At 43.1% G+C, this 25,173-nt stretch overlaps 1 protein-coding gene across 1 annotated transcript in view; it reads right to left on the reverse strand.

The window, feature by feature from the left end:
* TBC1D5 (TBC1 domain family member 5) overlaps positions 1 to 25,173 on the reverse strand; it is a 741,163-nt gene that overhangs the window by 279,817 nt on the left and 436,173 nt on the right. The window contains exons 11-14 of the mRNA XM_073568086.1: positions 15,176 to 15,264; positions 13,423 to 13,473; positions 11,064 to 11,133; positions 6,168 to 6,340 (exon numbers count right to left, since the gene is read on the reverse strand). Coding sequence (XP_073424187.1) covers positions 6,168 to 6,340; positions 11,064 to 11,133; positions 13,423 to 13,473; positions 15,176 to 15,264 — 383 coding nt within the window. The remainder of the gene's footprint in view (positions 1 to 6,167; positions 6,341 to 11,063; positions 11,134 to 13,422; positions 13,474 to 15,175; positions 15,265 to 25,173) is intronic.

The following is a 25,173-nucleotide window of genomic DNA, read 5'->3' on the forward strand; positions in this document are numbered from 1 at the left end:
GAAAAGAAAGCACATGGATGAAGTAAGGCCTTCTCTCCGACTCTCTGCGAAAGGATGGCCCCCAAGGCGTTGTCTGAGGCATCCACTTCCACGATAAATGGAAGTGTCGGATCAGGGTGGACCAACAGTGGAGCTGAAGTAAAACAGGTCTTGAGCCGACTAAATGCTTCCTGAGCTTGTGCGGACCATTTAAATGGATTCTCCTTCTTTGTCAATGCAGTGATGGGACGGACAATATCAGAAAAATTTCGGATAAAACGTCTATAAAAATTGGCAAAACCGATAAAACGTTGTACCTGTTTTATATTTTTGGGTACCGGCCAGTCGGTGATTGCCTGGATCTTTCCAGATTCCATATTCAGCCCCTGAGGGGAGATGACATAGCCCAGAAACTGTATCTCGGAGCGATGGAACTCGCATTTCTCCAGTTTAATATATAGGTGGTTCTCCTTCAGCCGTCTTAAAACCGTCTTGACATGTTCCTCATGTTCCTGCAATGAGTCTGAAAAAATCAAAATGTCGTCCAAGTATATGACCACAAACTGGTCCAATAGATCCCTGAAAATATCATTGACAAGGTGTTGGAAGGTCGCTGGCGCGTTACACAGTCCAAAGGGCATTACTAGATATTCAAAATGTCCATAATGGCATCTGAAAGCTGTCTTCCACTCATCCCCAGGACGAATACGCACTAGATTATACGCCCCACGAAGGTCTTATTTGGAAAAGATTTTTGCTTGGCGGACTCTCTCCATTAATTCAGGTATTAGCGGTAGAGGGTAGCGGTTACGTATGGTTACCTTATTAAGTCCCCGATAATCAATGCATGGTCTTAGTGTCCCATCCTTCTTTTTCACAAAGAATATAGGCGCCCCAGCTGGCGAGGAAGAAGGGCGTATGAAGCCCTTGGCCAGATTTTCATCGATGTACTCTTTTAGGGCCTGAAGTTCTGGTGCAGCCAGAGGGTAGACATTACTAAAGGGGATCGCTGCCCCGGGAAGGAGTTCAATAGGGCAGTCATAGTGTCTGTGTGGCGGGAGCTGGTCCGCCTTCTCCTTGTCACACACATCAGAAAATTCCTTATAGACAGTTGGTATCCCCACTACCTGTATAGGAGATTTGGCCTTCAAGGATGTAGAGATTGTCTCCGTAGCAGACTTCTCCCTTGTTGGGAAAGTGATCGCCTTGGTCTCCCAGTTGATGGTCGGGTTCTGAAAGCGCAACCAGGGAATACCTAGGATCACGGGAAAATGTGGAGAAGAGATTAATAAGAACGACAATTGCTCCTGATGATCCGGCTCCAATAAGATCGTGAGAGGTATTGTCTCCTGGTCTACAGGGCCAGAGATTAGGGGTGAGCCGTCTACTGTCTCCAAATTAATTGGAGAAGCCTTCTGACAAGACTGAATGCCATGTTCCTTGGCAAAGGAAATGTCCATAAAATTGCCCCCCGCCCCTGAGTCGATCATAGCTGAGCTGGAAATCCATCTTCCAGCACACAAGATTTTAATAGGGAGGGAACAATGAGAGCTCTTTTCCTTCACTTCCCCGGGGGGTGTGGTCATAGCAAGCGACTGAAACACTGCATCTATAGCCAGGCTACACTCAGAAGTGTCGGATTCCGTATCACTGCCATCCAGCTCCCCAATTGCAGCTACCACTTTGTTCTGACGTTTAGGACATTTTGGGCAGTTAATCAGGAAGTGATCTGACTGGCCGCAATAAAAACACAAACTCTCCCGAAGGCGATGTTCCCGGCGTTCATTACTATCACGCCTCTGAACTGAGTCAATCTGCATCGGTACCTCCTCCACACCCCGAGATGTCTTACCTGCAGTTTCTTTGGGAGGAAGGGAAAAATTAGACATGCGGTTATACACAGCCAGCTTTTCCTGCCTGCGCTCAGTAAGGCGAATGTCTATGAGCACGCAATGCTGTATAAAAGCCTCGAGCTCCTGTGGGGATTCTGAGCGGGCTAATTCATCCTTTACCACGCTGGACAGGCCTCTCTTAAAAATGGGAACCTGTGCATAAAGGTCCCAATTAGTATCTACTGCTAGTCGCCTGAAGTCGGTCGCATATTCAATAACCGAGCGCTTGCCCTGGCGCAAAGATAGCAGCGCAGTCTCAGCAGAAGCGCGACGATTTGGATCGTCAAACATTAGTGCCATGGCGGCCAAAAAATCATCCAGCACATTCAGGCGTGGGTCACGAGACTCGATCATAGGATTCGCCCAAGCAAGCGCACGTGAGGTCAGCAGCATGATTATACATAGCACTTTAGAACGGCCCGTTGGGAAATGATCAGCATGGATGTCAAAGTACAGCATACATTGGTTCACGAATCCACGAAACTTGTCGCGGTCGCCATTGTATCTAAATGGTGGTAATTTAGGAAGGCTAGGTGGTGGTACGTGCCCTGCAGGCAAAGTCACAGGTCGAGCCCCCTGAGCTGTGAGCTGCCATCTGTGTACTGATGTCCTGGAAGTTTTGTCCACACTGGGTCTCCAATCCAGTCAATCTGCTTTCCTGTGCTACAACTCGATCGTCTAAGTCCTGCAGGTTCTGCCCAAAACCCCGTTGATTACGTTCCACGCTTTCAACTTTCTTTTGCAGAACATTCATATCCTGCTGCAGGGAACGGAGCATGGTGTACACCTGTTCCATCTTGCTGTCTGACATAGCTCCTGCAAACCCCTCTTTTTGGGCTGGAGTATCCTGTAACAATTATAGTAGACACTACAGGGGTTTCTTGGCAAGAAGCACAATCACAGCAGAGTCCAGAGTTAAGTGAATCGAGTTTATATAAGAACGCAGCAAAACCATGCGTGCACAGTGTGAACAAGGCAAACACAAAAGTCAATAAACTGCCGCTAGAGGTCAGCGGCCAGTTGCAGGGTATACGCCTTTCAAAGTATCGAATGCTTGGAGCATAGTTTAGAAACAAAGTCCAGAACGTTATAGCCGGTCACTATGGAAACAGATGCCGTTATCAGTACGGTATAGTTCTCAGAAAGTCTATCCAGTAGGTACCCTAACCCTGGTCCGGTTAGGGCACGGCAGGGCCGCTGAGTCAGCCGGAATCGCAGAACCACAAGTAGCAAGCACACGGTAGATTCTTTAGGACGGAGCAAACAGTAAGTCTCACCGATCAGGTGGCAGCAGGTAACAGGACAGCAGAGCAGCGGAGACAGCCAGCGCCTGTGGAGCGGGCAGCAGCAGGGGAGTGCAGTATAGTCTCTTGAAGCAACCACGAATGGAACAACCTCAGCAAGTTACAGCAGCTGAGAAGCCAGGACAACCCAGTACTCAAAGGAACACAGGCAGAATACTCCAGCATTGATTAATGACTGGGGTGGAGTCTTAAAGGCAGCAGACAGTAACACATGAAGGCCAGACCACCATCTTGGAGAAGGGCAAAATTCCAGAACATAGCAAAAGTGTCCAGAGTCCTGACAGGTTCTTCCTGTCGGGGCTACCCCCGACTTGCTTTCTCCTCAGTCCCCTAGTAGAGCTCCCCTCACAGCACGTACTCCTTCACTGACTCCTCTCCTCAGAGCTCCTCCCGGGATTGGACTATCTGGAACCCTCCTGTCCTATTTATAACTTTCCCGGTTCCCTGTAACTCCGCCCCCCCATGACCAACGGTTTCTAAAGCCCTAAGCTGCTGTCAAGTCCTGAACTCACGCTCTCCCCTGCCATCTTGTGGTCAACCCAAGGTACTGCACTCAATCTACACTTTTCCCAGCTGTTTCCCTTCTGTCAAAACTAACATCTGTCTATAGTGCACAAACCATCCTTTCTTCTTGCTGACAATACCGTCCAAGGTCCAGTAGGTGAATGGCGCCAAACAGCCACAGCAGGTCTCTCCACCTGGGCCACTCCTGTTCTTGGGGGTTGCGGCGGTGGGCTTCTCCACCCATCTTCCAGGGTCCAACATTAGGGAACAGTTCTCTTCAGGCAAACACCACTCCCCCCAGGGGCGGATTTGACAAAGCCCCGGATCATCCAGCAGTACAATCAGCAATGTCTGTTTCTCTTTCTTTGGGTGCCAAATCACCACAGCCATTTTATTGGCAGCCAGCAATCCACAGTCCAGCTTTTAAATTGTAATCCACAGGGAACAACAACGAAACAATACTTCACCCCACACAGCTTGGGGGCCTTTGCTACTTGGTGGCAGGCTTGCCGCTGAAGATGTTGTATTGGCGGCAACAATCCTGCCGACTACGCCAAATGTAGGGGTGGCGAGGGAAGGGTAACTAGGGGGTGCTGCTGAGGTGATATTGATGCTGATAGGCGGGGAAGGTGTGCTGATCCCACAGAACTGGGGGGGGGGTGACCCACTTCTTAGCGCAGACAGACTGGAGACTGAGACAGGAAAGCGTATTCAACAGATCCGTGTTTTATTCATCAACTTCCTTGTCAACTTCCACAAACCCTGACAGGACTTTTGGCAATTGCTTTTTAAGCAGACCCGGGTACCTTCTTTTTCTCTCTGTGTCACCGTCATGGTGTCCCCTGCGGTTCTCCTCACTGTGGCTGCCCTAGGCACTTCCACCACAGCGCTTCACCGTTCAGAGTACACCGTTGTCATCACTCTCAGGGTGTCACCGTCTGCTGCCATCGTCCTTTGGGTCACCCCCCGTGACCGTCTTCACTGTCAGGCTCTCTCTGAGGGCTCTCTGCTGCCTTCCTACTAACAGCAGACCCTCCTTTCTAGTGAGCTCCCCTGGCTGACTGAAGCTTCTGGAAACTTCCCTCAGCCTTTATACTATCAGCCCAGGTAGCTCCGCCCACTATCACCTGACAGAGACCTCTGACCAATCACGGTGACCTTGACCCCTGGCAGTTATGTAACCACTCTCTCCTGAGCTCCTCACTGCCCTCTAATGGCCACACTCAGTACGGCACCCTATTCTTCATCTCAGTGTTTTCCATTCTTACACTGAGCTATTCCTCTGCCTCTCACTAAAAGCAGATCTCTGTCAGGTCCACCTCCCCACAATGGCACAAGATATTTGTGCGTTACCTTCTGCAGAGACCAGTCATGGATGGCAGTAGACATCAAGCTTTTGAGTAATATGTTGGTGGAAGGGACGAGACCCAAAAGCTAACCTCTGGTCTCTAAGACAAGACTTTTGTTACTCCCCTGACGCTCCCTCAAACCTGATCAGGCTGTAAACTCACCCTGCTTAGTCCTGACACTATGGACACATTCACACGTTCAGTATTTGGTCAGTATTTTACCTCAGTGTTTGTAAGCCAAAACCAGGAGTGGGTGATAAATACAGAAGTGGTGACGTGTTTCTATTACACTTTTCCTCTGATTGTTCCTCTCCTGGTTTTGGCTTACAAATACTGAGTTAAAATACTGACCAAATACTGAATGTGTGAACGTGGACTGCCCTGGTTATGTAATGCATCATTTTATCTTTTTGACAGAGCACCTTTGTATGGCCTATTAGTCAGGAGAAAATGGCCTTGCATGCTTTTTAGAATTACAGTACATTTAAATTATAGTTACTTTTTACTTCCTCCAATATCAGATGGGTCCATATTTGAAAACTGGGAGTAGGGAGGGTCAACATGGGCCTGTGAGTTTTCAAATGCCAGGCCAGAATTTCAGTCCCATGTGCCCCTGCTTGGATTTTAACATGTAGACATGAAGATATGAATGGACAGTAATGAGCAATAGTATGTGATCTAGTTGATTGTTGCTAGATTACAGAAACATGACTTGGAGTTCGGCATCAATTTATGTTTGCAGCTATCAAAAGGTTCAAATCAATAGAGTACTTAAAGGGCTATCCACATCAGTGGTACCCCAAGACGGTGACCCTGAAATGTCCTGTTGAATTAGAGCGTGGCCATACTTGTGCACCACCTCTCCATTTATTCTGTGTGCTAGATTGAGGGAGAAAAGTCAAGAGCTGTACTCGAGTATCTCCGGCAGTCTCATGTCCAATTAATGGTGTGCACGGGCAGCCACCACTCCATTCTGATAGAGTATGTCAGAGATCCTTCTTAGGACCCGACTAATCCAGTGTTATCATATGTGCTTTGGAACTTTTAATGATGACAATAAACGTCAGAATGCTACAAAAACTACATATTGCACGGCATATCCAGATGAAAACCGTCAGCCGAGTATTTTTTATACTTACAATCCGTAGATCTGAGGAGCGATTTCCAGCCTGTTGAGATGCATGTAGAGCTCAATGTCGTGTTTCTTCAATAACTGGTCTTGGATGTGATTCACCTTTGTCACAATAGCAATAGAAGGCCCTATGTCTTGAGGTCTGGCAAATGGCATGGTGGAAATCAATGCATCTTTCTCCTGCAGGGAGAAGGAACAAGCCGGTTACCTTAGATGCAGGCTCTGTGAAACATCGAACTTGTGACATCTGCCTAATTGTCTATCTGTATATGTTAGGTGCATGGCTCCATTAATTCTTTAGTAGGAAAATGTTAGTGAAGCTTCCTAATGCCCTCAACTATGAAGAGATCGAGAGACATTGAACAATGCCGTCCAAAGATTTTATATCCTATATATACCGTAACTAATTTCCAATATTACATTTTTTTTTTTTTAAATCCCCTTTGGTGATATATAGATAAATGTTACCTTGTTGCTAAATGTAACCTGTACTACACTGGACTCCAGACAACTCCTTTAATATATCAACGTCTCAAAATTGCAATGAAGTCTCTCAACTTAACAGCAGTCTCTGGTATTCTGATGTCTAAAAATATTTGGGCCAATGTCATAAAGTGCTAGAAGGGAAAAGGGAACCGGATGCACTAATGCCAGACTTGGCTGAACATGCCAAACTGACCGCCAATTAAACATAGTAAAATTAAAAGCAGTAGTACAAAAATGGATAATCATATTACCGTATATACTCGAATATAAGCCGAGATTTTCAGCCCGTTTTTTTGGGCTCAAAGTCCCCCTCTCGGCTTATATTCGAGTCATATACACCGGGGGGTCAGAGGGGGAGGGGGGCGGGGGTGTCAGGTCATACTTACCCGTCCTGACGCTGTGTCTTGAGCCCCCAGCTTCTCCCCGTGCTCTCTCTTCCTGCCTTCAGCGGTCACGTGGTGCCGCTCATTAAAACTCATGAATATGCGCATATTAATGAGCGGCACCACGTGACCGCTGAAGGCAGGAAGAGAGATCGCGGAGAAGCTGGGGGCTCAAGACACAGCGTCAGGACGGGTAAGTATAGCGATACTCACCTGTCCTGTGTCCATCGCTGCTTGCTGCTGTCTGTCATCGGTCAGTGACTTGAGACAGCAGAGGGCGCGGTGACGTGATTAGTGCGCGCCGCGCCCCCTGCAGTCTGGACGTCACTGACTGATGACGTGGCAGATAGCGGTGAGCAGCCATGGACGCAGGACAGGTGAGAATCTGACACCCAGCGACGGAGAGGTGAGTATGTCATTTTTTTTATTTTTACATGCTGCAGCAGCGGCAGCATATGGGGGAATAATCTTAAGGAGCTTCTAATGGGGGCAGTATATGGGGGAACAATATGGAGCTTCTAATGGGGGCAGTATATGGGGGTACAATATGGAGCTTCTAATGGGGGCAGCATATGGGGGAACAATATGGAGCTTCTAATGGGGGCAGTATATGGGGGAACAATATGGAGCTTCTAATGGGGGCAGTATATGGGGGAACAATATGGAGCTTCTAATGGGGGCAGTATATGGGGGAACAATATGGAGCTTCTAATGGGGGCAGCATATGGGGGAACAATCTATGGAGCTTCTTATGGGGGCAGTATATGGGGGAATAATCTATGGAGCTTCTTCTGAGGACACCATATGGGGGAATAATCTATGGAGCATTTCCCACCCTAGGCTTATACTCGAGTCAATAAGTTTTCCCAGTTTTTTGTGGCAAAATTAGGGGGGTCGGCTTATACTCGGGTCGGCTTATACTTGAGTATATACGGTAAATACAATATAGGATATCTTTATTCACCTCAATATCATTATGCCTTTAATAAATGTATAACACAAAGTTATGAAACTTTTTCACCATTTTCATGATTTTTGCTTGCTATCATCGAACAATTATAACATATACCATAAAACATCAGATTTTTTTTAAATAGATATTCATTAAAATCAGGACACATATTAACCCAAATTGAAAACAAATTAGTAGCACTCCTAATATAGAATATTATCCAGACAGCACGGACACCCCTTTGTTCAAGAGAATGAGTAATCACTCTGATTACACGCACCATATATATGCCTTAAAGCTGAACCTGCCTGTCAGCGGAGGTTGCCCTTATTGATAAACGACAATGGCGCCCCCACTCCACGGTGGCTGTCCCTTAATGACCCTAAAAGGCCCTAGTGATTTTCAGTTTTAGAATTTCCACAAAAATGTAACCAATAAATTTTGTTCAGCTTAACAATTGTGTCCCACTTGTTGTTGATTCTTCACCAAAAATTTACATTTGGTATCTTTATGTTTGAAGCATGATATGTGGGAAAAGGATGAAAAGTTCCAGGGAGCCGAATACTTTCGCAAGGTACTGCACATATATATATATATATATATATATATATATATATATATATATATATATATATACACATACATATTGACTAAGGATCAGCTCTCTGGTACAAATGCTGGTAAACCCAATAAATATAGGAGCGCACTAAATGATAAAAAAAAATCAGTGTCACTCCTCATAATAGATAATACATGAACTGCACGGACAATCCCTTTATTCAAGAGACAGGACTAAGTAACAAACAAACAGTACTCACTCTTATCAGACACCCTATAAATGCCTTAAAGCTGAGCTGGCCTGGCAGTGGAGGTTGGCACCCTTATTTGACAATGGCGCCCCGCTCCACGGTGGTTGTCCTTAATGACCTTAAGAGCCCTAGTGATTTTGCATATTGACCAAGGATTAAACAGTCTGCCAAACTAGTATACATGCCAGTAAAACATAATGACTATAGGAGTGTACTAAATGTGCAAAAATTATTAAAAAACTAGAAAGTTCCTTCTATAGATAAACCTCCACAACAAAAAGTCACACTTAGCACAATTACATGCCCCAGATGCTGATTACCTGCCTTGCTGCAGAGGTTGGCACCCTAACTGCAGAGGTTGGCAACCTAATTAAAGTTGACGGAACGATGCCCCCCCCGCACGTTCCACGGCGGCTATCCCTGGTTAGCCCTAGCCCTCCCTAATATAGATAATTTTATACAGTATGAATCACTGATATATAAGATAACTGCAGTTAATAATAAAATGAACTTACCGTATGTTGATAAATAACATAGCTGTTGCCCAGAAATGCCTCAATGTGTTTACCCATGTCAAGGTCACTCAGGATGCTGATAAATAATGTCCCATGAAAGATATTGCTCAGGTAGATAATAAGCCCACCATGGTTCACAATCTTGGTGTGCCCCCATATTTAAATAGATATTCCAGACCTCTCCCATAAATGACTGACCTTCCCTTCAGTATATAATGTCCCAGGTAGATTAAAAGCTGCAGCGTCCCGGAGTACAAACATTGCCCACATGGAGTGTGATCCCAGGCGCCTGCTTGGATGTTGATGTGCTCCACACTTGAACGCACCTGAGCCAGGCATGCAAGAGCAGATACAAATGCGCTCCACAATCAAGGCGCACTCCATTAACAAACATCATTACCAATGGACATTCTTACCATTTTTGATGCGTTCCACTATGAAATCTGAGTTAAGCAGCGTCATTCATCCCAATGGTCCTCTGTTTTAAACTGATGGTCTCATAGGTAATAAAAGGACAAATCCCAGAAAAGTGCTTGACAAACAAATCCTAATCACATAAGCATCAATCAGACACTTCATCACTCCACACTTCAGTATATTATATATTAATATTCTGGCTCCAATAGAGACCATTAATTATAAACGTAATTTTAGGTCCTGGGTAGTCATAAAATAGGAAGGGATAGATATAGACTAGGATAAGTCTATCTTGTCTGGTATGATAAATAGAAAACATGATAAGGGTATCAAAAATACAGACAACCCATACAGTACAGCAAAATCACACTCACAGACAGTACATTCTCATAGAAAACCGATGGGATGTACCAAGCATAATCATTGACCTCAGCGGAAATGTGCATACGACAATTGTTCATTTAGTCCCTTTGGGGACACACAATCTTTAAAATCCACTCACTTTCATTCCTAAGTATAAGTCTATTATGATCACTTTTGGGATGTTTTGACTCACCACTTCTATCACACAAAATTATACTTCCTGCATATTCCCATGGTACACATCATTAATATGTCTTGCTATTGGTGTATCATGTTTATGTTGTATATCACCAGAGTGTTCACTGACCCGCCTCCTAAATTCTCTTGCTGTCTCTGCCACATAATTTAAAGGGCAGGTGCAGGTAGCCATATAAGGTACTTGTGCTTACTCAATAATAAATGCAGGGATATGCTCACTCTATATGATTGACGGTATAGAGAGGAGTGTCCCCCTCCCCCTCCTCTCTATACCATCGATCACATAGTGAGCATATCCCTTATATACCAACCTATAGGACTCATTTGAAAATAATACCCTCCCATAGCACTATATGCTTTAAACACAATTTATTTCTGTTTAGTGAAATTAATAAAAGTTATGTTTTATTAATTAAGCTCTTCAATGAGGGATCTCTATTGGTCTATGGCTATTTGTATGTATAGTTAATAACCCCATGCTGACCAATTACAGTGTAATTCTAGCGTCCATATCCTTTAAAGAGACACTAATGTTTTTATTTGCTTCAGGCCAAAAACAAGCAAGAATTTTAGCCTCGAGTCCAGGCACTAACAATACATGCTGTCTATAAACAGCTCAACATAATATTGGTTCTTTTCTATTTTTTTCTTGTGGCTTACCACCAATCTGAGCTGCAAGAAAATGATGGCTTGGGCATAGCAATTAAACAAAGAAAATCAATAATAAAAAATACAGAAATACAAATGAGACATTCCAGTGTGCTGAAGCTTGTATCTTACCTTGCGAGAATCATGTTCATATGTGGAAAACCAAGGCTCAGCGCTTCCCATAAGGTTTGAAAACAAGGCACTAGAATAAGTAAGAATCTTTGTAATTAACAAGAACTCTGCTGAACAATATGGTCAACCTGCACAAGAGAGACTTGTACATTACATAATAAGCACCACACTGGGCCAAAAAGCATGGAATAATGGGGAGCTTTATCATTCATCTCACCACGATAAATTCAACCTTTAATAACAGAATATTTTGTCAAAATGCTGTTAAAATTATGCTATCCGTGACTTTATAAAAAACAAAAAATGTACATAAGCACTAACAGGCAGGTAATTGTGACTTACCTGCCTGTTGTGCACGGCATTGTTCTTCCCTTGCACAGATCAGTCACAGACCTTTCCTGCCGGTGATTCAGAAGCCTCTGCTGACGTCACGTCTAAAGAGCAGAGGCTTCTTTTCTGCGCCGCTCTTTCAACAGGGTGGGACTTCAGACATTATTCTGATTGACAGTCGAGTTTCTGCTGCCTAACTGGAGGAGCCATCTGTCAGTTAGAATGATGTCAAAAGTCATGCCCCATCGTGTCAGCAGAATCGCTGGCAAGAGTGGTATGTGACCACTCTGTGTTGGGGAAGAATGGCGCCGTGCACAACAGGCAGGTCAGTTGCAATTACCTGCCTTGGTGCTTAGATACATTTTTTGTTTTTTTATAAAGTGCTGGATATAACTCATATAGCTTCAAGGGGACAATGCCATTTAAAAAAAATTACATAAATGAAATCTAATAGAAAAGGTCACACGGCAGTTATTCTTCTGTAATATAACAGAGCTGTAGCAAGGCATTCCTTAAAGGGGCTCTCCAGAAAAGAATTACAAAATAACAAAGGTAAATTCATAAATAAATTGAATCAGAAAATCACAATTGTTTTATCTAAGGAGGTAATCACTATAGAATTAAAATGGCCGTCGTCCAGTTACACTGACAGAAATTTGTCCTAGAATGTTAATGGTTAACTGCAATGCTTACAAGTCAGAAGGTCCATTTCTGTGACATGGAGATACCTATACCATTGTCATTCAGATATACAGGCTAGACAGCAGTGTGAACAGACTCTTCTTTCCTCAGCACTCTTGGTATCTCAAGTATTAGATCATAAATTAAGGGTGGACAGCACAGAGTGCAGCCTCTTCTAACCTCAGCACTCCAAGTGGCTCTAGTATTAGATCATAAAAACAATGTGGACAGCAGTATGAGCAGCCTCTTTTTACCTCAGCACCCCCAATACCACTAGCATTAGATCAGATAAACAAAGTAGACAGCAGTGTGAGCATCCTCTTCTTACCTCAGCACCCCTAATATCACTAGAATTAGATCAGATAGACAAAGTGGACAGCAGTGTGAGCAGCCTTTTCTTACCTCAGCACCCCTGATATCACTAGTATCAGATCAGATAGACAGGGTGGACAGCAGTGTGAGCAGCCTCTTCTTACCTCAGCACCCCTAATATCACTAGAATTAGATCAGATAGACAAAGTGGACAGCAGTGTGAGCAGCCTCTTCTTACCTCAGCAGCCCCAATATCACTAGTATTAGGTCAGATAGACAAAGTGGACAGCAGTGTGAGCAGTCTTTTCTTACCTCAGCACCCCTGATACAACTAGTATTAGATCAGATAGACAGGGTGGACAGCAGTGTGAACAGCCTCTTTTTACCTCAGCACTTCTGATATCACTAGTATTAGATCAGATAGACAAAATGGACAGCAAAGAGAGCAGCCTCTTCTTACCTCAGCACCCCTAATATCACTAGTATTAGATCAGATAGACAGGATGGATAGCAGTGTGAGCAGCCTCTTCTTACCTCAAAACTCCTGGAATCTCCAATATTGCAAGCACAACTTCCTACACAAGAAGGGAATTCCTACATTCCTACTGCAGATGCTGACATTGTAATAAGATGGTGGTCAGTTGAGTTTTATAGAGATCACATCTCTAGACAAAACAACTGTGATTTTCTAATAAAAAGTAGTTAGAAATGTATTTATAATGACATTTTCTTTGTTTTGTTTTTTTTTTTATTCCTGGGGAATCCTTTTAGCCAGGGGTAAAGAGTGTCCTAAATCAGATATGGACCATAAGTAACAGTTTCACCTTTGACCAGGTTTAGAGGATGGAGTCTGTAGTATTTAATGTAGGGTTGAAGTGAACATAAAGCCACCTGCAGTCATGTAAAGCAGAGGAACACCCCAGAAGTGAAGGAAGCCGTTTAATTGTTAGCACCCTCCAACATCCTTCAGAAAGCCAGTTAATGTTATAATTTATATACATTAACCAGTTCAGCATTGCTAAAGTTTCTGACTTACTAGGCGTCATGTTCCAAGAAATCAGGATTCAACAGAACTTTCATTTCCTCACTAGGAAAAAAAAACATAATATTAATGTCTTTTATTCCGCGCGCCATAATATCAATACATGTTATGATTGAAAAATATGTATTTTTGAGTTGCTTCTTTGGGAACATGTAAAATAAAAAACAGGTTTTTCTTCTAAACATTCATAGCAGTCATTAATCGTCAGACTTTTACGGAAGAACAAATGAGGCAACATTCATCAGTTGGGGGAGGCATTGGCATTTGTTATCACCAGCTAAACAAGCACGTTGCAGGCAGATTGTCAATGAGGCGTGCTACTCCATCTCACTATATACATTGTGTTTTTACAGAGCTAGAACAACAAAAAGAATTTCATCTAAAGATTTGATTGGTCGCCGACCTTAACAAATTTTTAAAGGCTCTAAGTGGCATAAAAAGTAGAAAAAAAAAAATGTGATCCTTCTGCTCAGATTCCAAAACTTCCTTGGTCCCATTTATGCAAAAAAAAAACCTTAAAGGGAATCTGTCACCTATTTTTTCGCATATAAGATGCGGCCACCGCCATCAGGGGCTTATCTACAGCATTCTGTAGATTCTCTTGTTTGCTTCCCGTCACGGCGCAGGCGTACTGCTCTGCCCTGTTGAGGGCAGAGCAGACTACTGCAGTACGCAGGCGCGGGAAAGGTAGGGAGGTCAACAGGGCAGAGCAGTACGCCTGCGCCGGGAGCCGCTACAGGAAGCAAAGAAGAGGACGTCATCGTTAGAAGATGGGAGGCGCTGGACCAGACAGCGACACACATCAGACCCGGACCGGACCGCCCCCGGGTGAGTATAATTTAACTCGTTTTTCTTATCTTTCAGGTTAGGTAGATAAGCCCCTGATGGTGGTGGCTGCATGTTATATGCGAAAAAATAGGTGACAGATTCCTTTTAAGTAGACCACCCCTAATTCTGCTAATATGTGACTCCTGGGGGCTCAGATCTATGGTGCTGTTTGATGCAGATTTTTACACTGTATATCTATAGCTTTGTTGTAAATACCTACGTCTGACATGGAGAACAAATGGATCACTGAATGTCTCTCCTTTCCAAAAATGCAGCATCTATAGATAGTCTTAAATGATGAGGCTATTCAACCCTTCATAGTACTACTTTGTAATAATAATATTTACTGGTAAAGTCGTGGCCAAAAGTTTTGAGTGTGGCACAAATTTTTTTAATTTTCACACTGTTACGTCTGTTTATAGATCTTAACTACTCAGCATAACAGATATTTTGGATCAATAGCATCAACTGTTTATAAATTGTAATAACCAGCAAAAAAGTAGGTATGAAACATAACTTTTCCTATAACATTAAAAACCCTGTTTACATATCATATGAAAACTGTAGACAGACGAGCTTACAAAGGGGCAGATGGACTAAACTCCTGCAAGTGTGACATGGCGGGATGGAGCGAGATTACTATCCTTAATTGCCCTTAGACGGAATTTCATTGAAATCAAGATTTTCTTATATATCCTATGTCTAGTCTTCCTCCTAAGCTGAGCCAGTGAAGTAGTTCAGGCTTTCTCAGTGTATTGTATGTAATGTTTTCTATTGCTTCATTAATTGAAAGTCAGGTAATGACGCTGCACTTCATTATGTTCAAGGAAAACGCCGCAGCCACCCAGCGCAGGGGCCGTCTGCTGCAAGACCCCATGGATGACTTGCTAAAAACCACACTATGTGTAGCAGTACCCACCTTGGTTGTGCAGCTTCACTTGCATGCATAAATGCCTGATGATCACAATGCAGTATGAATAATATAGGCGCCAACAGTTCATGCATTCCCTGAAAATTAAGAGCAAATTATCAGTACTCCATTTAATAGAAATGTCAAAAACAATATTCATGGAAATATAGGTGACTGATCAAGGCTGGTCGATGCAGATTACATTATCTGAAAATGCAATTATTATTTAATGCAGGGAATAACTTGGAGGATATAGAGTTGAGTCCCCTTTCCAGATATAACAGCCTTCAATCTTCTAGGAAACAATTCCACAAGTTTGGAGTATGTTTGTGGATATTGTGCACCTATGCTATGACATCGTGTTTACACATACCCACTGGGACGCATGCATGACTGGCAGGTATCAATCACCTTTCCTATCCTAATGCATAGAACAGGTGCGCAATACCTGTCGATCATGCACTCATTCCAACATATTCGTGCAGCTCCTGATGCAGAAGTGAGTAATGCTGGGTAATTCATTTATCAATCAGCGCTGGTGACATACATTTGGCCATAAAAGCTACTTATTAATAACAGAAGGTTTCTAAGGTCTCAAATTCAGCGGTACATAAAAATGTGTTCAATTCGCATCACTTATGCCACAGGTGGGCAACTACCACATGCCACTCTCAGGTGCCTTTACAGCAGCGCCGGGAATCCTTTTCCTTCTGTGTGCTCTAGTCTAATGAGTACACTTGTCCTTCTACACTGCTAGAACTCTGCACACATGAAATCCTTTAGATCACCAAAAGATGAGGGTCTCAAGCCTCTTCCAGGAAAAAAGGAACATTTTTCCAGCTCACCTTTCAAGAATTTAAGAAGTTGTCCACTACTAGGACAACCCCTTCTCAAACTCCATGTTTGGCCCCGATAAAATAAAAAAGCTTATACTTACCTTGCGTGCCGAGCCATTCCAGCATTGTCGGCACTAAAGTTCCCGGGGCTCTCATGCGGTCGTTATGACACATGAGCCTGACGTTCAATCGGCGCCGGTTTCCAATCAGTCCAATCAGACAAATTGAACATAAACAGGAAGTCAGGGTTGCAGCTGCTCTCTCACTTCCTTATGATTCTTGATTTGTCCGGAGATGGTGACGCCTATTGGGTGCCAAGCTGAAGTGTAATATCAACCGCAACGGAAATGCGAATGCTGACACAGCTAGAACAGTGCTGGCACAGGAGGTGAGTATAAGCTTTTTTTATTTTATTGGCGCCAAACATTTAGATTAAAAAGAGGTGGTCCTAGTAGTGGACAAACCCTTTAAATATCAAAAGTAGTTCAAGCACTGTGATAGTCTGATAAGACTGAGCACATCAATGGATCCCATAATATAGTTGTCACGAGGCAGTAGGGGGAAAACAGGAGACGTGGAACCAGGGCCCCTGAACTGCCCCTCAGGCTAAGGGGGTGCCCTGACTTTCCTTAACTTGGGGGTACACTTGATGGTAGTGAGGCCCAAGTCCCCGACCTGTCCCTATCTTCTGTTTAGCCCTGAGCTAAACCCCCAACCCCCTCCCCAGGAGGTGAGACAGGGAAAACAGGAAACTGCACCACAAACCAAAGGAAAGATAAAACAGACACCATGGGGGTTATATCAAGTGAAAAACAAAACTTAGCTTTATCTGCTGCTAAGCACTGAACAGCAGAGTAAGGCACCACAACAAGGAAATAGCTGGAGCTCCACTGCAACACAACCTGCTCCTGACTCCAGCTTGGTTGGTCTCCAAAGAGTAATAATATCACCATCAGTTAGTTGGTGCACCTGGTGAGCTTATATAGGAAGGTGGGAGTGGTTTCCACCTGCCTCAACAGATAGACCAGCCATGCAATAACACCAGCGGCCACCGGGGAAAAAACCCCACCAGCAGACTCACTAAACTTGTAGTAACACCAGCGGCCACCGGGGGCAAAAACTAATATTAACCCCCGATGGCCTGAAAGGAAAAAAGTTTATATATGAGAAGCCCACACTGACACAGATGCAGAAATGGATCGTGACAATAGGTTTATGGTCAGGAAAAAAAGAAGCTCCAGAACTCAAACTCAAAGACAAAAAAAAATGAATGTTTTATTTGATAGCAAGTAAAATCCAACAGTAGTAAAAAGAAAATACCCAAGTAGAAAAATAACCCTATGAGCCTACCTACTTCAAACCAAATTCATTAAATGGTTCTTAGCCATGGCAAAATATTTTTTTTGTTATGTTGGATTTTAATCCAAAGAAATAAAGGATTCAGATTTTTTGTCTCATGCTTTTTGTATGCACCTGAAGGATTGCTATATACAGACTGTCGCTATATTTGGTATATACTGTATTTAAACACTTGTCTAAATGTTATTGAGCAAACTTTAACATGCATTTTGCTCAGCAATTGCATCTTGCGTGGTGATCGTGCATACAGGCCTTGGAGGTTGATTGCATTACTTTTCGTTGAAATAGTTGTACCTACTGATTGCAGGTCTTTTGTTTAGCTCTCCACGGGCAGTCCTTGGAAAAATTCTTATGATAATACTTTTCTCAGTCTGAAATCTTGCTGGGAGGACCGAATCGTGGACAGTTTATGGTGAACTGATGTTCTTTCCATTTCTGGATTATGTCCCCAACAGTGCTCACTGAAAACTTAAGCGGTTTAGAAATTCTTCTGTAACAAGTGCCATCAATGTTTTGCAACAATAAGGTTGAGAAGGTCTTGAGACAGCTCACTGGTTTTACTCATCAGGAGATGTTTTTTGCGTGGCACCTTGGTAATGAGATACCTTTTTATAGGCCATCAGTTGAACCAGCTGATATTTTTCACTAAGTGACAGGATTGTTTTCTAATTACTGATAGATTTCAGGTTTTTTTGCACCTTCTTTCTTCGTGTTTTCAATACTTTTTCTATGTGTTATTTCTCATTATTATACATAACTTAATGTGTGGACATCTATGATTTGACTTCTTTGCCTGTTTGGATTGGATGGGTTGTTACCGACATCTTGTGTGAATTTCATTGTCAATAGCATCTTTAGAAATATATTTACTTAGATGAATTGGTGATCTCAACCATACATGATTTACTCTGAAATGCTGCAGAGTTGCAGAGGCAAACATACTTTTAACAGCCAGTAGGAACATTAGTTAGACTGCCAGGTCCTCCCCGCTGCCCAGGATTGACAGGTTTCTGTCTACATCTGCAGGAAACCAAGCCATGTGGCAGACTAATATAAGTATGTTGTTCGCAGCAACGTTTCAAAGTCAAAAATACTTGGCTGAAATCTTATCAAATTCCACCAAGGACAACATCTGCAAGGAGTTTGTATGTTCTCCCCGTGTTTGCGTGGGCTACCTCCGGGTATTCCGGTTTCCTCCCACATCCCAAAGACATACTGATAGGGAATTTAGATTGTGAGCCCCATCAGGGACAGTGAGGATAATGTGTGCCAAACTGTAAAGCGCTGCGGAATATGTTAGCGCTATATAAAAAATAAAGATTATTATTATTATATACATGTTGCCCATGGTTTGGGTAGCATGTATCAGGTCCTCTTTAAAGGGAATTTGACAGCACAAAATGACTGTTAAGACCAAGAACATGCACTTATTGAACTCTTGGCTTGGTCAAACAGATCATGCAGCTTTCCACCTACTTGTTTACTTTTAATCTCAGTTTTCTTCTTCCTTTTTGGACAGCTGTGGCTTTATGGAAGTAAGAGGGAACAAGTAAGTGGGTAGGTGCAGTCCTTTTGTGTCAACAGACTCCCTTTAAGAGCACTTTCCACATTGCATTCCTTCTATCAGTATGCAATGCTGCAAACAGAAAAAGAAAAGTTTTGTGTTTGTCAACAGCCTGTAGGCTCGCAAAATTGAACCTGTTCTTTATATGCCTGTGTTCATTTAGCCCACCAAGCAGTCTTTATTAAAGCTGGTGCATCAGGCAGTCAAAGTTCATTAATACCATTTATGCAATCTATGCGGTTTCAATTAACTCAGCAAGACATTCTACTACATGATAACAGTCTCATTAATTCAATAAAACCCCATAACTATTAACAATATGGTCTATGTTAAACGGGGTGTCACCTACTACAAAGTAATGGCTTTAACAGCTTGTGAGGAGACTTAAGTTTTTCTCTTCTTTTAAATGTTATCAAGTTAAATATTCATTCCTTATGCAGAAAGGTGTTATTTCTCTGTAAGGCATCTTCAAGATATCAAACCCAAGCAGGGGGTAATTAAGCTGTTTTAATTCTTACCCAGTAATAATATTACTTTCTAGTTCAGTAAATGACAGACTTTGTTTAAAATTATACACGGTTTCCCACTTCAATGCATGACGCGCCTGGGGTGTATTCACTTAACGCTGTGGGAATGGACACCGTTGAATAATTACGACCAAGGAAATTTATAAGAAAAAAAATAAAATAAGGAAAAAAAATTGCTCGCCATTAATTTTTATTTGGCTTAACGATTCGTTTTCACATCACAGTTAACATAGCTAGGAAATATGCCTTTCCGAACTTGTTTATTGCTTAGTTAACGTAATTTGATTTTACAAAGTTCTTTAGTGTCTTTTTTTCCCAATGTTCTCTGTCGAAAACTAATACAAAAACGGCATTAACTTGAAAATGAGTCTCTGCTAGGAGACCCCCTATGTTTCTCCAAATCTCTAATAGCTGCTGAATATAAACAGTTTTGCGCAGTCTCTTTTAATCCTGGGTTACGATATCACACTCCTCATTGCTATGTACGATACAGATTACTAAGGCATTGGCAAAGGTTTGGGGTCTACAGCCCTTAGGCTACTTTCACACTAGCGCTTTTTTTGCACTGCGCCTCGCGCACATTCCAAACGCATGCTAAATACGCATTAAGCATTTTGCATGCTTTTTTTTTGCGCATGCGATTTAACCAGTTTGTCGCCATGTTAACTTTAAAAACGCATGCGATTTTAAACGCATGCATGCGCACGTACTAGCGCACGCGTGCGATCCCATAGACCGTAATATTATTTGCGCATTCCATGCCCTAACGTGCGCATGTGTTTTTTGGCAGCAGTCGAGCACACAGAAAAATGCAATGTGTTGCATCTGGGGCGCCTGGGCGCACGAAAACGCACATGAACGCGTACAAGCGCTATACCATGCTCCCGCCATGTTAAAGATCGGGGAGCAATGCGCTTCATAGCGCACGAGGCGCAGCGCTAAAAAACGCAAGTGTGAAACCAGCCTTAGCCATTAACTATGGGTAAGGGACCCAAGACTTTTTTTAACCAAATAGTTATACAAATTGTTTTTCTCTCTAATCTGTTTTTACCTTTCTTATTTAGATATTTTCTTTATTCTTTAGATAATTTTTATTTTATTTTTTGTACATAATTTTGCCTACAGCCATTTTGTCCAAGCTTACATAAAAGCACCAATCCAACGTTTCTTTTTTATTGCAGAGCTAGAGTGGCGCTATAAATTTAAGTTCCCTGCCGATAGTCTCATACTTACCAATAGTTATTTTCATGTCACAGGGATAATTTTTATTTTATTCTCTTCTATTTCAGGTGTCAAAATATCGCAGTGTTTGGATACACGCCTGCACTGGTTGGATCTGCTTTGCTTTACAGCTAGCTGCGCAAATTTTTCTTGTTCTTTTGTTGCAAGGTTTGAGCAGTTATTTGTCTCCTTAAAGGGAAGGTGCCATCCAAAAAAATTTTTTTCAGCAATTGAAAAAATGTAAAGAATTAATGTTTACATTTTCTTAAAAAATATTATCATTTGTTTTTAATTTTACAAAATATGAAAAATAATTTTAAAAAGTTTGGCATTTCCACTTGTTAACACTAGGGGGAGCAGCTACTGAAATTTGGCACAAAAACCTAGTGTACAACTAGCTCACATTACTGCACTGCAGTAATTATGGGCGGAGTCTGCTGACATGGTGTGATGTCACTCCTCTCCTCCCCTTCTGGGTGCTTGCTTCTGGATCAGAACAGGTCACCAATCAGCAGAATTTTTTTCTGATGTTCTGTGGAGCAGACAAGTAGACGGTCCATCCATGTGTATAAAACACAGCGCTCTATGTATAATCCCTGGAACCGAACAGGGTGCCATAGACCAGCACACTGCTCTCCTGAAATACTCTGTGCTGCTGTAACCCTGCTCCCTCCACCATGTATCTCCCTCTGTGCCCCCCATAGACTGCTGATTGATGGCCTGTTCTGATCCAGACTTTGCAGGCAAAGACCCCATTCCCCTCCTCAGATCCTGTCCTGGCGATGTGTGAAAGCGAGGCGACAGGCGCAGTCCGGGTTGACACTGGGAAGCAGGATGGGGGAAATGTAGCCATACAGTAACGATAAAAATGAGACCCCTCTCTTCAGCTGCCTCACCAGCCCTCCCCTGAATGCACCTATTACCCCTGATCCGTGTGCAGGTGTTCAGCCAGAACCACCCTAGAATGGATCCCCTTTTAGCAGATAATACTGCCATAGAGTTCTCACACAATACCGCCATATACTTCACACATAATACCGCCATATAGATCATACACAATACAACCATGTAGATCACACATAAAACCAGCAGGGTGAAAGCAGCACAGAGTATTTCAGGAGAGCAGTATCACACGGGATAGGATTAGATACACGGCTCAGCAGTCAGTATCACGCAGGATAGGATTAGATACACGGCTCGGCAGTCAGTATCACGCCGGATAGGATTATATACACGGCTCAGCAGTCAGTATCACGCAGGATAGGATTAGATACACGGCTCAGCAGTCAGTATCACGCCGGATAGGATTATATACACGGCTCAGCAGTCAGTATCACGCAGGATAGGATTAGATACACGGCTCAGCAGTCAGTTTCACGCCGGATAGGATTACATACACGGCTCAGCAGTCAGTATCACGCCGGATAGGATTATATACACGGCTCAGCAGTCAGTATCACGCAGGATAGGATTAGATACACGGCTCAGCAGTCAGTATCACGCCGGATAGGATTACATACACGGCTCAGCAGTCAGTATCACGCAGGATAGGATTAGATACACGGCTCAGCAGTCAGTATCACGCAGGATAGGATTAGATACACAGCTCAGCAGTCTCTCTCTCTCTCCCCCCCGGACGGCACTTACGATAACTTCAGCTGCTGCGACATAGCCCTCCTTCTCCTCCCGGCAAATTCCTTCAGCTGCTGCGTCTGCCGTAAATGAAGCACGAGGTCGGGAGCCGACCGTTACACTTATGCCCCACTGCTGCCGTCAAGAGGCAGAGGGGTGTGTCCTTCACCAGCCACAAAAAAAACATGGAGGCCTCCAGTCACTGCATTCCTCAGGTATACTATCTGAACAACACCCTCCCCGTACTGCAGCTTACTGGACAACATTGTTTTATACTGTTTTATCTTTGACATGTAATTATAAAAAACCACGGCACCTTCCCTTTAAGCTTTCCATCCTGGGTTATCTCAACTGTTCTGATTTCTCTACTCCCCTCTGGTTTAAGTACTTACATCTTCGCTAGTTGCCCGTGATAGTTTGCTATATCTTGATAATGGTGGAAAGAGAAGTCGTCTAGGAGTTGGCTCTGGAGATTGCTGTTTGGAAGTTTGTTTGGTGTCTTCTTTTTCTTTATCTCCCTTTTGATTTGCCTAAACCTTCCTCTCCCTTTTTATTTTGTCTGTTTCCCTTTTTGTTTAGATCAGAGAGCAGGCCTAGTGTTCCTGCTGCCCCAAGCACTAGCCAGGACCATGCTTAGGGGTACGACAGTGATAGGAAGGCGATCACCGCATGAGGTGAAATAACCCATCTAGAGATGTTAGGGAGCTCAGGGTTGCGCAGACCAAATTTCAGGGGTTGTCCGACTTATCTTTCCCTAGTGGCAGTGCTCCCCATCCAATCTGCATCCAGGGACAGCACACAGAGGGTCTAAATTCCACTAGCGTGACTCTTCTGTTATAGGCACCATTCCAGTTTGTCTCCTGTAGTTTGTGAAGTGCTGGAAAATGAGACTCTCATAGAATTACATTGAGAGCTTGTGACTGGAGATGAACGAATATTTCAATGTTCAGTTCAGCTCATGATCGCCGAATTTGCAATATTCGCCAATTTAATCATCGATTAAATCGCCGAATAAAGTCGAATATACAGTGGGTACGGAAAGCATTCAGACCCCTTTATAAATTTTTCACTCTTTGTTTCATTGCAGTGATTTGGTAAATTAAAAAAAGTTCATTTTTTTCTCATTAATGTACACTCTGCACCCCATCTTGACTGAAAAAAACAAACAGAAATGTAGAAATTTTTGCAAATTTATTAAAAAGGAAAACTGAAATATCACATGGTCATAAGTATTCAGACCCTTTGCTCAGACACTCATATTTAAGTCACATGCTGTCCATTTCCTTGTGATCCTCCTTGAGATGGCTCTACTCTTTCATTGGAGTCCAGCTGTGTTTAATTAAAGTGATAGGACTTGATTTGTAAATTTGTCTATATAAGACCTCACAGCTCACAGTGCATGTCAGACCAAATGAGAATCATGAGGTCAAAGGAACTGGCCAAGGAGCTCAGAGACAAAATTGTGGCAAGGCACAGATCTGACCAAGGTTACAAAAGAATTTCTGCAGTACTCAAGGTTCATAAGAGCACAGTGGCTTCCATAATCCTAAAATGGAGGAAGTTTGGGACCTCCAGAAGTCTTTCTAGACCTGGCCGCCAAGCCAAACTGAGCAATCATGGGAGAAGAGCCTTGGTGAGAGAGGTAAAGAAGAACCCCAAGATCACTGTGGCTGAGCTCCACAGATGCAGTAGGGAGATGGGAGAAAGTTCCACAAAGTCAACTATCACTGTAGTCCTCCACCAGTCGGTCCTTTATGGCAGTGGCCCGACGGAAGCCTCTCCTCAGTGCCAGACATATGAAAGCCCGCATAGAGTTTGCTAAAAAAACACACAAATGATTCCCAGACTATAATAAATAAGATTCTTTGGTCTGATGAGACAAAGATAGAACTTTTTGGTTATACTTTTAAGCAGTATGTGTGGAGAAAACCAGGCACTGCACATCACCTGCCCAATACAATCCCAACAGCGAAACATGGTTGTGGCAGCATCATGCTATGGGGGTGCTTTTCAGCTGCAGGGACAGGACAGCTGGTTGCAATTGATGGAAACATGAATGTGGCCAAGCCACATCCAGCTCCTGCTCCACTCATAGTTGTTACGGGTTAACGATAACCAATGCTTTCCACAGAAATCCCCCCAAAGCAGAACATGGAGATCCAGAGGTTCCCACAATACTCCCATTCTGTATCCTCCCATCAAGCGCTCCCATCACACTGTCACATCCAGCTTCTAGCGCCTCCCCTGACAGGTAGTATCATCCTGTCTCCAGTAAACTACTTAAATTATCTCCAAACCCCTCACCATTTTGATGTGATCTTCATACCGGCTTGCTAGACCTGGAGCTAATACACCAAGCTGGCAGACAGCCGAGAGCCACAATTCATGGGACCACATGTGGATCCCAAGGTCTAGGTTGGGGACCCATGTGATAATCAGATGACCACTTAAAAAAGATTGTTACAAAACACGAAGTGACAGCTTATTGTAATGCTTAGTAACCAAAGTAAAAACTTGTGAAATGGTAAAAAAAAACATGATCACAAATTAGTCCCCCAACATTTTTTTTTTTTTTAACTGCAATGACCGAATCTAGCACTGACTGCTGCTGTCACAGGCAGGTGCTGACTGTATGACACAGCTGGCATCTGCCACATATGAAGTGGACTCCAATATACTCGCACATGGCATGTCATTGGTAAAAAGCTAAAAAACGCAAAATAATAAGAGAAAAAAAAGAAGTTTACAACGGTAAAAAAAATCATTTTTCACAATTATCTATAGTGATCGTATTAGAAGAGCCAAGAGTTTCATCTTTCACATAATGCACAGCAATAATCAATAGAGCAATGGATCCTATAGGTAAGT

Source organism: Dendrobates tinctorius, unplaced genomic scaffold (assembly GCF_039654945.1).
Source record: "Dendrobates tinctorius isolate UK_male_01 unplaced genomic scaffold, ASM3965494v1 ptg000005l, whole genome shotgun sequence".
Classification (NCBI taxonomy): Eukaryota; Metazoa; Chordata; class Amphibia; order Anura; family Dendrobatidae; genus Dendrobates; species Dendrobates tinctorius.